Genomic DNA, 15,476 nt, shown 5'->3' on the forward strand with positions numbered 1-15,476 from the left:
TAAAGTTTTTGGAAAATTCTTCCTAGGACAAAATATCAGCCCTAGTTAAATTGTAAGGAAAATGCAATTTTGATTTTGGGTATGTTAAATTACATTCTTCTTCTTCTTTTCTTTTCTTTTCTTTTTTTTTTTTTTTTTTTTTTTTTAAATTGTAAGCATTTCCTTTCTGAATTCTATTTAATATTTTAGTCTGAAGAGGCTCCTTGGAGCCTCAGTACTTAGCTTATATCCTTAAAGAATGCTTCAAGTACAGCTGGTAAATTTGGAAAATGCAGCAAGTCATGAGAAAATATGAGCTGGTCACTTGAAAGGCTGTCTAAAGTGACACCAAGTGAGGGTTCAGTGATATGGGGAAGAGCCTCAAGACTAGCAGCCAAGGCAGCTTATATTCCCCTTCACTGCTCCTTGGGCAATTTAGGCAACCTCTCCTTTACTTTGAAAACACGGGTTCCTAATTCACTCCTTTCATTTAGCAGTGGGTGGCTGAACATTCCTTTTACCAAACAGGTCAAATTTTTGAGATCCTTTCCTCTAAGGATGAGTCCTGGAGGACTGTGCTGCTTTGTCCTCCACTGGTCAGCTGGAACAACCAGAGAGCCAGGTGCAAGATGAGAACAAAAATATCCAAATCCATTTCCAAGGCTTTGATAATTCCTGTCTGTTTCCTTGGAGATGGCCGTGGCAAGAGTGGGATGGTGCCAGATGGCTTTGGAAGGCTCGGGTAAGCCATCATTTGCTGGCACTCCTGACATCCCTTATGTTCCTGAGTATGGCATGTTCAAGAACTTATCATTGTTTCTCTTGGACTGTCTGGATGGAAATCCTTTTCAGGCTGCTGCCATGTGATGATTAAGTTCTGGAAAACTTTCAATCCATTAACAGAAGTTGATGTAAATAATGCATCCACTTATCGGGATAAAAGGAGGCTACTGTAGCTGGGTCCAGAGAATCCCTTTAAAAAGAATTCAGCATTTCTCAGTCATTCCTCTTATCACTTAATAGCTGAGTCTAAAGCAGTTCATTATGTGATGAGCTTCAGCCAGTCTGGGAGTGGTCACCCTTATGCTGGTCCTGGGAGCGATTGCACAGTCCCAGGTGTTGTTTCAGGTTGAGATGGTGGATCCCAAATCCATAGGCAGCCTGCAGCCAGGCAAAGGTTGTTGCATGAAGGATGTATTTATGCAGGTGCTATTTAGTGTAAAGGAGGGAATATTGTTGGCAGTACAGGCTTGGCTGCTGGGGTAAATCACAATAATTGCGCTTTATCCTTGGTTCTGTGGAGCACATACACGAGCAGACATTTGCCCCCTCCAGTGTGATGCTGAGATAACTTGAAATGACCGAGAAGCCTCTGAGATGAAGCTTTGTGTCAACATGAAATACAGGTACCATTTACCCCAGCCTGAAAGACACTGAGTGAGGCTTTCTTTTAAATTCAGTCACAGACTCAGAGGCATAAATCAAACTCTCCTGCTGGAAGGCTTTTGTCCTCTTTCATTTCTGACCATGCTTGGAAACAAATGGCAAACAAATATTTCTAGGAAGTATACTTTATGGGTAAATGTGCCCTTTTCCTTGACAGAAAGAGGCACTTGGCTAGATATAGTGGTGTCACCTGTAAAAAGATTTTACTTCTGGTGACTTAACTTCTGTGTTGATCACGGTATTTCCAGGGGTGCTATCAAAATGACGAAAAAATAAAATTTTGTACCCTTTGTATAATACCCTTGGAATAAAAAAACAAACTAGTAAGGCAACTAATTTAAACTAGGTAGCTAAACTAAACTATATGAACTGATGTACTGCCCGTGAGAGACTGGCAGGATTTTCTTTCACTGTACTGATCAGTGAGCAGGAACATGAGGAAAGACAACCCGTTCCACTTCTTATTTCTTGGGTGGTTGGAAGTGTAGATCCCTAAATCCAAAGAGAACTAGATACAAATAAGTCACATAGTCACCAAGAGAGGAACTTTGAGGCAGAAATTTAATGTCAAGAACAACTGAGACATCACAGAAATATGCATGAAAAACTGATTAAATATTAATAATTGAATGAAAAAAACCCCATAATAACTAGAGTGAATTTAGTGAAATTGTTCAAGAGGACATAACCCCCCCCATCTTTGATGATGCAGACAGTAAGGAACTACTCAAATGACCAGATTAAAATAGCAGGGGAAAAAGCTATCCAGGAAACAATGAACATTCTTCATTTAAAACGTGATATAGATATTATGTAACACAGTGTTGAACTACTTACAATGTCCATTTTGCAAATGAGCCCTTCTTTTCTCCTCAGATTTCATTTTGGCCTTTATGTACCACTGGCATCTTTCAAGAAAACAAGTGAGGTTTTAAATAAAATACTTGCCATGGATAAAATAAATGTACATTAAGTTTTATCTGCCCTGTTATGAAAACCAGAATCTTTGCATTTGGAATACACATTTAGTTATGAATCTAAAGAGGGAAATATGAAGAACTACAAATAGATTACATACAAAGAAAAACAGATCAGAGTTGAATTATTAGCATGAAAGTGACTACTTGAGTTTAAATTTCATTCAAAATTTTATTTCAGGTTTGACTCCTTCAAAGAATTCTGATACTTTAATAAATTATCACTTCCCTGCATTCCTGTTTGCATATGTAAGTTGGTGGTAATTAAACTTTATCCTATTAACTTTCATATACAGTGGGTGGAAAAAGCTCACATTTTCTTCCTAATTGAATAATAATGACTTCACTACATTTCATGAAAAAAGAAATATTTTTCTTCACATCAGGATCACTTTTTTTCTTTCTTTTTGCTGAGTGGTTCTGTGCAGTGTGAGCCAGGCACTCATTTATTATTTCTTCTAAGATAGCAAATATCATACAGGATAAACATTAGGTTTTAGCATATGCCTCTATGATTACTATAAAATTGCAAATCCTTGGCAAACAACCCAAAACTCAGTGGAAGTTCGTGAATTGTCAGCAACCATATCTGACAACGCAAGGGTATATGTTGGAGAAAACTGCCACATGGCAAGTTTTTGGGTTCCTGGTAATGAAATCTCCCCCAGCCTGAATGCTGCCAACCTGTTAATGCTGATTTAGAGGGTCACATGGTAGCAGCAACTGTCTCAGTCAAGAAAAAAACAAAATATTTGATCTTGGTCTTGAAGCTCGCTCTCACCCTCTGAACAGCCTAAGAATTATTATTTAGAGGGAAACCTTTTGGTCTAAGGGCTGTTGAGGCACTGAACCCAGCGGAGAAGAGCAGTGCCCGGGGACATGTTATTTAGTGTACAGACATACAGTCCCAAAACTAGCTTGGAAAAAAATGACTGTCCTCTCTATGTACATTACCAGTCTTATAAAATTAAATAAACATTAATTAAAGGCAATATATCTACACAAACAATGATGATATGAGAAACAGGTGAACACCCCCACCTCATTTCAATGGTTAGTTTAAACTGCTGGAACACAATAAGAACACTCACAAATTCATTCACTGCTACACAGGTAATGATGAATGGGCAGAAAATTCTGTACCCTCGTGGAGGGAAATGCAAACCAGTGGATTCTCAGATTCTGTGTAAGCCTAGAGATTGGAAACCAGTCGCTGTGACCACTAAGGATGACAGAGCCATTTTTAGGACCTGAACAACTGGTCTGTAGGGGGCCAAGTGCCAGGAACACTAAATAGGAGTTCTTATACTTCAAGTGTCTGCCCAAGGGAACAGTCAAACAGAAAGACTTTAACCCTGTCCAGTCCTCCCAAGTGTGGCCCCAAAGTGTGACTACAGTGGCCAGTGATTGATCACCAGCAGAGGAGTCTCCTCATTCTCTGCTCGTGTTGGCTACAGAACAGTCGGAGAGGAATAATTTCTGCAATGATAAGACTGAATCATACTGAGCTTTAACATCACATTTCCTGGAATTAAGCCAAGATCCCCTGTCCTGTGCCTCCAAGTCTCTGCTGCTTTCATTTTTCTCTCTAGGACTGACAGTCGTGCTTCCTGCTTGCTCTGGGTGGGTAATCACTCAGCAAAGTGCAGAGCCAGGTGCTCATTTAACCCAGCCTCTCTACTATGAATAGACTCATCAGCAGCCCGGAGACTCGACAGCTCATCAAATTGTTAATTCTAAACACTGGAGCAGAGCACATCTGTAGGGTACCAGTCGCATTTTTCATGCTGAAATTTGCCTCCAGTCCTAGAGTAAATTGAGTATTTATTCAAAATTTTCTTGCTCTGTCTTCTGTGGAATACACTCTTATCACTGCATTTAAGCAGCACTTCAAAATGAATTCGTATCTTACATAATTGAAATGGTCCCTTTGAGTAAGGCATTAGAAAGCTAAGAGAATCTCCGATATCCTTAATGCTGGCAAACAGGAGGAATAAACCAAAAGAAACCCATTTCCATATTTTTTTTTTCATTCCTGAGTTTAGTGATGTTTTTTTTCTAGAGGAAGTGTTTGAGTTATGCTTCAGGATTTCACAATAGGATTCCACACGGTTATTTTTTCCGGAAGTTTGTCTAAATAATTCCTCTGTCTTCTGAAAGACCTTGCTGTTTGTCAGCTTCTGTAGTAATGGCAGGAATATTTACTTAGCTTCTAAGATTATTTAAGGTCACAGTATGTTCCAAGGTTAACTGCTCTCATCAAGTTCAACAGAAAGTTAGACTTAATTGGTTTTATTATTTAGCAGAAAGAACATTAATTCACATAATGACAGCTACTGTGCTTGCTGAGGTATTGCAAATAAAACCTCTGGCCTACACTGATAGAACTTCACTTTCTTTTCAAGTTAGAGGTAATGCTATACCAACAAAACAGAAATATAATTACAAATTTAAAAGTGCCACACAGTCCATTAATATCAGCCCTGTCTCTGATGACCATTATCACATTCAGAAGATTGAAGTGTAACATCTTTTCTGGCAGTGTAAACATAGACCCTAAACCAGGACAGTGGGAGTGCAGAATCTTTTCCTAACTCTGGATTTTTTCTGTCCCCAAGCCAGGTAAGAAGGAAACTCCATGGAGAATCCTACTCACATGGAGGCTCTTCCAGCATCTTTTTTTGTGTGTCTGAAGGAGTGAAAGGGAAAAAGGACAGAGAGGAGTCAGAGCCCACACAAACTCCCAGGTCTCACAGAGGAGATGGGATCATAATCTCTTTGTCCTTTTAAATTTTGTTTTGCTTCCAGGTGGAAGCAGGTGAAGTCCCGAAATCATGCAGGAAACACCCCAGGCTTAGTGAAAAAGGAAAAAAGGCACCCTGGAAGGAGTTGTGCCTGTGGGAATCTGAGCTCCAGCAAGGACTGGTGTTCCTACCTACACATGTCTTTTTTAGCATGTCCAGTTAGAATTTGTGAGTTCCCTTAAAACCTTCACTGTGCAATTCAGCTCGGCATCTGGCCACTCAAACCAAAATGCTTCCTCATCCAATTTGCATAATGTCATTATTTGATCCTAATCAACACATCGACTGAAGAAAGGCGGACAAAGGGCACTGCATTGAAAGAATTGTAAGCACAAGAGTTGGCTAGTTATAAAAAAACCCACATTGTCCAGACTGGTGAATTCCCCTGCCAGTGCAGCAGTACTGCTGCAACACAGATTTAATTGGGATATCTTCAATCTTTAAAAAAAAAAGCCAGAAAGCAATAAAACAGGACCTTTAGGAAACTATTTTCTGTTTGCCAGTGATACCACAAGCAGAAGAATCATTCTAGTGTTTCAGAGTATAGTATTCCTTAGTTTAATTTCTAATATAATTCCTACTTTTTATCTTAAGAGATGCAGAAATGTGCATATAAAATAGGTGCATAATTTTGTATGGTTTGTCCTACAAATTTAATATAGGGAAAGTAATAAAAAATGGTCCATTCAAGTGTATTTAGCAAGCTACATTGCCAATTCCAAGACATCAAAAATCCTAGGGTTGCACCCTCCAAAGCTTTGCAATTTACAGTTATGAGATTTTATAAAATATATTGTAGGAATTTTTTCTTTCTTTTTTTTTTTTTCTTGTAATGTCAGAGCCTTGAAGGTGCAGCAGGTACAATGTGTTTTTAAATTTTCACTCTGGAGGTAAGAGGTCCAGAAACTTATTTTTAAAATATCCAAGCTATTTCCTGATTTCACATAGTTGCTTGTCTGCCCAAACTGAGTCGTTATGGGAAACAGCACTCATGAGAGAACTGTGAGTACGACCCAAAGAAGGTGTTCACCCCACTGTTTAATCTTCATTTCAGCACTGAAAATGTGGTTTAATGATTTAACTATTATTCTTAAATTCTTAGTTTTAGATGGTTCCGACCCTGCCTAAATGAGAACGCTGTAGCTTTAATTACCTCCCAGTGATCAGGAAGAACAAAGTGAGGATGACCAGGAGAGTGAATCCACCAACAGCAGCAGTGGCAATGACAAGAATCTGCCCCTGCTCCGCAGCCATATCAGAAGCTGAAAGAGAAGCACAAAGAAAGGAGGTTAATGCTCCACCACCCAGGGGTTTTGAGGGATGGGTGAAAACATTTCAGTGGTCAAATCGTTTATAATAGTTTCCCCTTGCTTAGCAAGGTCATCAGATGAGAATGTCTGTGAAGTGAGAAACCATAATCCATGTCACAAGCAGGAGGAAGGGAGAAGGTGTTTACAGGCTTTTAAAAAGAGGAGTTGGCATTATCAGAAACTTGTAGTTGACTTAAGTTTGAATATGACAGGATTTTGGACACAAAACTGCATTTTCATCTATAGCTTTATTTATCTTAATCCTGCATCTAATTCAGAACTTCTCTCCATCCACCTGGCCCATGAAGTCATCAGCAGAGCTGTGTATGTAAGAGATACTAAACCAGCTTCAGGAGGAAGCAAAGCAGAAAAAGAAAAATGTGGAGCTTCACAGACACTTCAGAATGTCTGGTGTTTATTTTTATTGACACAAAACGCATAGAGTTTTCCCACAATATGCTTTGGGGATTGTCAACACTGTAGCTGAAAAAAAATAAAATTAATTTTCTTATGCCTCGTGTTTTTCTCTCTGCTTTTTGTAGGATGTTTAGGAGTTAAAAAAGATCACCTGGTCTCCAGACACTTGCTTTTTTAATTAATATTAATAAATTGTGCATAATATTAACTTTTTACATTGACAAAGTACGTACTTACAGTGAGATTGGTCCTCACTGTCCAAGTACTACATGAGTAGAAAAAGAATTAGGCTTGTTTTTTTCTCTATCTCCTGCCTTGTGACTTCAGAGTTTTATTTGTTGAACTCAGTTACACTTGAACATTTTCACCACATGACATTTACCCAATTCTTACTTTCTATTTCCATGGGAAATAAAACATTGTTTTGAAAGGAGAATAAATAATTCTATTCAATGACCTCTGACAAGAGTAGTAAAAAAGAAAAGAAAATAATTTTTACTTTTGTCAGGAAAGCAACTTTGATATTTTAAACTTGCAAACTGTTCAATAAGCAAAATCTTCAGCTTTCTTTTGGCACCAGTTGATTACAGCTTAGGGAAGTCACCAAGGCTGCTGCCTAGAAATCTCAACAGGCTATATTCTCTCACTTTGCAGTTGATGAAGCCCAATACAACGCACACATTGCATCCAAAGCCCCGTAAAATGCTGTTTCCAAGAAAAACATTTGGCTTCTAAATAATATTTGTGTGAGTTTAGAAACTAGCAGTGTAAACTGGCTTTGTAATAGTGGTAAAGCAAATAAAAACAACAGTAGTTTATGTAAAATTTTCAGCAAAAAAGCAACTTGTTAAATTTCTGCCATTAGGTTTCTCTCCATATAATTTTATGGAATCATGCACAGGCAGTAAATTACAAGGCGCTCAGTATCTGTGGTCATAAGCTTTCTGTAGACAAGTTAAATATACACATTTTCCAATAAATGATGTAGCAAATACTCACTAAATAGCTAATCTCCAAAATGATATCTAGTGATGTTATGGGAGTTACAGTGTGCTGTATTATGTTCCACAGAGTCAGATTTAGTTGGAAAAATACAACATAACAAATATCATGCCCCACAAGTAACAAGGCAAATAAAAACAGGCTCTCCAAACAAAAAGCTGAATATTTTCAGACTAGTGGGAGTCGTGCTAAATGTTGCAAAGATTGTTACAGCCAGGCACGGTTGGCAGTTGTGAGTGGAGAAGGTTTCAGAGGAGTCTTTCTTGCCCATCTCTAAAATGGAAGTGAAGGAACAGCCTGCAGCTCTCTTTTTTTGTTTTTAATAGGAGAAAGATGGGTGAAAAAACAGTGAATTCAGCAGAGGAAAAGCAAACCATGAGCTAAGATAAATTGGCTGCAGTTTCCTTCAACAGACATTCATTGCCAAGGTAACAACTCAGGGCCTTTCTTGGTGCAAATGTAGGAACCGACTCTGTGGTCGGAAGCAGCACCCTGCAGCTATGGAGATGGAGAAAGTCGTGTGCCCTGGATCATTTCTCCTGGATGGAGATGCTATTTCCTGGAGTTCTAGCTAAAACAGAATCCAATCTATCCATTTAATAATACATATTTTCTATCAGGAACCAAAGTCACAGTAATGAAGGGGAGAAATTCTAGCCTGGCTTTAGTTCTTTCCACCTCTAAGCAGTATGAATTTTAGCTGAGACTTAAGTACTTAACAAGTGACCATTCTGGTTGTTTTGTTTGTATTTTACTGTGTTGGCAGAGATGTCAGAGTCCAATACATTAGGATTTGTTTTTCTCAAGTAGCCAAATAACTATAAGGAGCTTTCAAACCTGAAACTTCCAGATGACCTTAATTTACTTGTCAGATAAAAAAGTCAAATGACAGACAAGTATAATTGGAAAATGTGGATTTCTTAAAAACTGACAGAGAGGCAGGTAAGGTAAAATGATGGAAATACTTATTTTTGCTTGAAGTGATCTTTCAATAAAATCAATAAAGGCACAGTGCAGTGAACATCACACATACAAGCACATGTGTATGCACATACACAGACTTATCACACGCAGGTAAAAGGTTCCATAAAACACTATTTATGCAGTGAGAAGACAGTAATCAGGGACGCTCAACATTTTTTTTTCTTACAGCATTTTTCCATTCTAGATTAAATTCAGTGTGTCTCTCAATCTCTCTGTTCTTTTCTCATTTCTCCAGCCTTCTCTTAAGGTGAAGTTCAAGTTGTAAATACTAAGAGCTTTAATTGCTTCTGGTCTCCATGTTCTTGAATCTTTTTTGTAATTTCCTGTTTTTTCTTCCTTATTTTTCCTGTGCATATTGGTATATGACCCTCATATTCCCATTGGTATATGTTTCTCCTCAGAACCAGTTTGATTATTCAAGACAGAAAAACTCAGTTTAAAAAACAATTATGATAGGTTGCAAAGTCAAGCAAGTTCCTGCAACCTTATTTCATGTCTTTGTGTGTACATATTAGACTACTGCATTTAATCACAGAAGCACACAGCATTTTTTTCTCCCAGAATCTCATTTTTAGACAACACTGTCTGTACTCATACAGCTAAAATCAATATTTTGTTGTCTCTATGCTGTCCAGTGCAGTCTCATATCTGCCAACTCTGCACCATCCAAATCCATCCAGTGCTGGATGATCAGTAGCTCTGTAAGCACAGGGATGAATGTGGCCATACCATGTATGGGGCCATACTCCATTTGTTGAAGTTGATAGACAAGGGGGTGAGGAAGCACTGGTGCAACAGGAATACATAAGCCAGTAAATTCATTTTGACAGAAAACATACTTTAAAAAATTAGTAGCCTAAGACAAGGAAAAGGGAGAATTTGTTACTTATCCCAGCAGATGATTCAATAGTATTCTGTAATGTTTAGGTGTCAAAATACTTCAAACACATTGTACCTGCAACTAATGTGATTAGTCAAAGTGATGACTTCATTTTAAAACTGCAGCATGTATATAACACATTATTAACCAGATAAACTCTTCACTTCCCTTAATCCTCATGCTCAACTCGGGTTAAATGCCTGAAATGACATTTAAAGTGTCTAATTGCATGGTTCCAGCTTCCTTGCTTGACAGCATGCCCAGATATCCCTCCTGTATCCGGTCTGGTGTCAGTTCTGTGCCTACAAGCTACTCTTGACATCCACACCCTGTCTCTGCTCCTCTCTGGGTTCTTCATCCCAATGTGTGGAGGAGAAGCTGCACTTTCCCTCCTCACTGGGCTGAAGGGAAATATCCTAAAGCTTCTCCATTTCCTCACTGGGCAGACTGGAAGAAATGGTGCAGACGTTTTAGTCATGGTACAAGAGGGTGACAGACAGAGAGAATCTTTCAGCTCTGCTCTTTTCTTTGAGCAAATTTCTCCACAATATTTTAAAAGTTTGTGTATTTGGTATAAAAGACCTGGAAGGCCTAATGACAGCTCACTCCTCTCTCCTAGCTACATCCCTTAGATATTTCAACTTGACATCTATCAGGCAGCAGACCTTCCAGTAGACTTAAAGATAAAAAAGTGACAAGAAAGACAGCTAGACAGATAATAGTGAGCAGTTGTAAGATAGATAAGTGTGGATGGTGAGAACTGGAGCTCTAATAGACAGGAACTGTCTGTCAGATGGCTCTACAAGGCATTGTAAACAACAGTGCTTAAGAACAACAGATAAGTAAAACACGGTGTCTCATTAGGGTAACCTTTACATTTACAATGAGCTGATTGGCTCCAGTCAAAGGGGGAATGTGGGAAAGGGAGAAGGCAAAGGAAAGGTGATCTTAAAAAGGATGTTTAGGATGAAAAGACAGTGCTGTCACTAGCATAAGGATGTAAAACTTTTTGGTACATGTTCACTTGAAAAGCTTTCTTTCAGGTGTTTCCCCCAGCATTCACTTCCTGACCAGTGGAATAATGGAGAGCCTGTGCAAGCAGTTTGAGATCCGAACAAGGATGTCTCTCTTGTTTAGGAAATGCAGAGGAAAAGAAAAGTGAGGTCTCTGGGGCTTCTGGATACCTATAGTAGAGCAATCAGATAGACCAAACCCAAATGTGAAGAATAACTGAAAATATAAAACATAGTAAGGAAATACTCCAAGATTAAAATGAGACATCCAGTGCTGACTGATATTGAACAGTAGGACTAAGCAGACATGGAGAGAGATTCAACAAGACAGTTTCTAAATACGACATATGTGCCAGCCGATTTGTTTGTTCCAACAAGAAATTAAATTCATTACTGTCAAAACATCAAGCATTCTAAAAAGCAAAAGCATAATCTCCATTTTGCATTGGTAATTCAATGTATTTCTAAAAATCCTAGGGATGGCTTCTCTATCAAGTCATGAATCAAAGCATGTGCTTAAACCAGTATTGGACCTTTACTGGAATCAATGATTCTGGACCCTTCTCTTGATCTTTGGAGTTCTGGAAAGAATGGAGCTCAAGGTTCTCAATCAAATCCAATGGCAAATCCAAAACAGCATGTTTTGAGGTTGAAAAGCTAAAGGTAGATTTTTTGGATGTGAGAAAAGGGGGAAGAACGTGGGAATCTAGAAATAAAAGAAAGTCACCATCTGTGCTTATGGTAAGGAAGTTAAAGTTTCATCAAGATCAGGTTTTCAGGCCAATTGTTTTTTCATAGTCTTCAATTTTATAAAATACCTAATCAGGTATTCCCATAACATTTCTGAAATGTTTATTTCTTTATTGTTAATATGACTGGTTTAAAGCATATGCAAATCTACCTTGCTTTTGGATTAAATATCATCATGTGTTTACAGTTATCACTGTGTTCAGCCCAAGTACTAGTCCTCATTGCAAAATGCTAGTTTGTCCCTTAGGTCCCTTCTGGAACAAGCCAACCATTTTGCTTTCAGATTATTTTCTCCCAGTGATGGAAAGGCTGACATGGAAAATATGCTTGGTTTTAGAACAAGCCCTGCACAGGAGAGCTACAGTATGAAAACACTTCACTGCCTAACAGCTGTAAATTATTCAATATTTTACAAATTTCTCTAGGCACGGAGGTACTACAGTAAAAACTACCTCTCTAGAAAATAAATAAAAAAAAAAAGCATTGAACCATTTATTTTAAAAAAAATCCAACAAAACCAACACCAGCAACAGCAACAAAGTCTTCCATAAAGAGCAAGTTAGAAGAGAGAGAGAAAAAAAACCAGAGGACTACAGTTACAGATAAAAGCATATTTGCCCTAGGACAAATGGGGTTTTATTCTCAAAATGAATTTTCTTCTATGTTAGGAAGGACCAGAGCTTTTTTTGTGGTGATTCAGATAGTTGGTACTTCCAATAGATAAAAGTGAGGTTATACCTCAACTTACAGCCACAGCAGTGGTAACTGTGTGTGTCTGGAGTGTATTAAACCCTGCCACCTTTACTACAAGTGTTTTACCCATAAGGTGTTGAAACAGAGGGACTAATAAAATGGTCAAAAGCAGTAGTTACTATGCTCTGTAAAGGTATTAAATATCCCAGCAGCCTCTTAGCTTTAAACAGGGGCAGAAATGCCTGACAGCATCCACTCATGCATCCCTGCTTCCTTGAAGAGAATTTTTCTGACTATTCTAGGTAACTGCATCTCCGATCACAAAGAAAGTACAAATTTTACTCTTTGGAAAGCTTCATTTATTTGTCTTTGCATCAAAGAGAAGAGCTCAACAACAACATGCTCCCCAAGCAGTGGCTGTCTCAGCCTGGGGGTCAATAAGCCAGGGTGTTTCCCCAAAAAAACACATCAGCATTATTAACTAACTTTTGTCATTACTGCTGCAGAGTTGGTCTTCTTTCTCCCTCATGCATCACCATTAATAATCACACCAAAATGTCTTAGTTTTCCCACTAATGATGTATCTAATTTTATCCTATATAACTGAACTGGTACAGATAGTGTTTCACCCAGTAAATGGGAGAAGGCACGACAGCACTGTCCTGCCAAGGACAGAATGTTTTAGGACATTGATATACACATCTCATAGCTGATGAGCCAATAATTTTGTATAACTAGTCTGTTAATTTTAAGTTTTCTTAAATGCTCATTTTGAATTGCTCTCTTTCTCATTATCTATCCACAAATTATGTCAATATTCAAACAGGGTAAATGTTTACCTACAACTCGTCCCGGAATTCTTCTCTTCTGTAACATGTACAATTAGCAGAGAGCTGAAGGATGTTACAAGCTAATGCCAATTGAGAATGATTTTTTTATGAGATTGTTGGTTGATAAATTTTCTGTCAACAGCACAGACTTTTAAAAGATTCTATTTTTCCAGTCTTTTAATGAAAATATTAGCTTTAAATTAATTAAAATCTGGCTAACCGAAAGTCCACAAAAATTAATTGCAAAAGTACCTTGTTTCTAATTTTAACCAAGTAAGTTGTTCCTAATTGGTAGAGATTGAGGGAGCTGCAGTAGTCCGCTCTGGTCTAATATTATTTGGTATCTTTCAGAATAATTGAGAAGAATGTATATTAAAAAATCACAAAACTTTCAGCTGAGCCCAAGACCCGGTTGTACTAGTGAATTGAGAAGGAGAGATGGGGCTGGGATAGAGTGAGTGGATTCCCACTCCCAGGAGATATTTCTATCAGCAGTACCAAGGAGAGAAACGCCACTGGAACCACAGTCTTCCTGGTTCAGATGAGCAAGTGACATTTTCACAAACACAACTAGACTCATAGAAGTTTAAATATTGTTTAATTTTTATATCAATTATATCCCTGGGTGCCCAACACCAGATATTTGTTGCATCAAGATCTACTGAAATTCTTGAAAGCACACAAGTGCTCAACTCCTTTTCAAACCAATTGGCTTAAGTACCCAAAAAATTTTAAGAAGTGCAATTAGGCATTAAGCACTTGGAAATCTATCCCAGATTGATTTTTGAAACAGAAATTAAGAAGTGAAATTGGAACACAAATCCCTGGGTGCTCTTGGAAGCACTTATTTAGTTTTGAATCTGTATTTTAGCTTAAGCAACTTGAATTCCAAAACACTAATGAAAAACATGGTATACATAATTGGTTAATTAAAGTAATTTAATTAATGAGTGTTTTAGTGTTGTATCTACTACGCTAATTTTACCTCAAATGCATGTAAATACCTTGTTTTTGATTTCTTTGAATATGCAGGACGATAAATGACTTAAATATAAAATAATCTAGCGCACGAACATCACACATCAAGCCTTTTTGCAAATTCTGAAGGAACATGTAGGCTTCTTGCTTCTTACTGGCAAATTACTGGTTGATGGAAATGCATATAAAAATTTTCATTTTTTTTTTTATTTGTTGAGTCTGAGAGCAGTAAAAACTGCAGAGGAAAGAGTCCATCACTGTTGTGCGATCTTGCATGAGGCTGCTGGATTTAGTAAAGCCTGACTAAGGGTATTTCTAGACGTCAAAAGGAAGGCCTGCTATAAGGAAAGAAATGATCACAGAATCCTAGAATACCTCAGGTTGAAGGGACCCATAAGGAAATTTTATGGAAGAGAACATTCCTTCAGCTGCAGTGTTGGGCTAAAATTTCTGTTTTTTCTTATAAATCCAGAAGTGTGAGTCTGAGGCCTACTTGTTTTTTGTCACACAGCAGTGGTCATTTTGTGATAAGCAAATGGTGTGGGTTCAGCCGTTCAAACTCCCAATGTCTCACTGTTTTAGAATGAGATGCTACTTCTATTGTATTTTTTTTTTCCCTTCAGTGAAACTTACTTTCATCTCCAGTTTCAAATTCAAACTTCTGGCTATAGCCGCTGTATCCTGCTGCCGTCCTGACTCTGATATGAAATATATACTTGGTGGCTGGCTTGAGACCTGTGATGATAACACTTGGAGCCTTGGACCTTGTGGAGGAATAGCTGAGCTGCTCATGCTCCTGAGGGACAAAAGAGGGAAGAAATGATATCAAGTTGAGTTGAACAAACTTTGCAAAAATGATATAACAGAACTGAAGCTCCATATTCTTCTCATGAGTGTAAAATGTGTCTATAAAAGGAGGTGCAGGTATGTATTTGCATACTTTGATTCTGTGCTATAGTCATAATGCATGATATGGCCTTGACTTTCACATTTCAGGTTTTTTTCTTTAATCCTGCATATTGACACATCTCTGTGACTTGGGTTAGTAATTACACCGTAGTCAAACCAATATGGAATTAGTACAAGACTACATTCACAGAAAAAATGGCAACTAGAATGGCAGCTAATTATTTCTGCACAATGGACAAAACTAGGAGGTCAGGAAATACTAGTAAGCTGTAAAGTAAAGACGTGGGAGTATTCAAATACCCGCTACTCACTTCTACCCGCAGGTAGTGCCAAAATGCCGGCGCTATCCGTGGGTAGACCTGTGGGTAAAAGAAAATAAAAATTAACTTTTTCTTTAAAGCCTGTAAAGTTCTAGCACAGCTCAACTGCTTCACTGCTGCTGAACTAAATTTCTCTTTCCAGGTAGCTGTAGTGTAGTTGGACATGAAATTCACTTTCAAGCTC

General features: G+C 38.1%; 1 protein-coding gene across 4 annotated transcripts in view; it reads right to left on the reverse strand.

The window, feature by feature from the left end:
- EPHA6 (EPH receptor A6) overlaps window positions 1–15,476 on the reverse strand; it is a 451,959-nt gene that overhangs the window by 114,362 nt on the left and 322,121 nt on the right. For 2 of the 4 annotated variants that reach the window (XM_051779390.1, XM_051779389.1), the window contains exons 7-9: window positions 14,697–14,859; window positions 6,360–6,468; window positions 2,263–2,333 (exon numbers count right to left, since the gene is read on the reverse strand). In XM_051779390.1, the coding sequence (XP_051635350.1) occupies window positions 2,263–2,333; window positions 6,360–6,468; window positions 14,697–14,859 (343 nt within the window). Of the gene's footprint in view, window positions 1–2,262; window positions 2,334–6,359; window positions 6,469–14,696; window positions 14,860–15,283; window positions 15,332–15,476 lie in introns of all 4 variants that reach the window. The other 2 variants (XM_051779388.1, XM_051779391.1) reach the window with 2 other exon arrangements.

The sequence above is a fragment of the Manacus candei genome, unplaced genomic scaffold, assembly GCF_025592945.1.
Source record: "Manacus candei isolate 608988 ecotype Guabito, Panama unplaced genomic scaffold, ASM2559294v1 h1tg000014l, whole genome shotgun sequence".
Lineage (NCBI taxonomy): Eukaryota > Metazoa > Chordata > Aves > Passeriformes > Pipridae > Manacus > Manacus candei.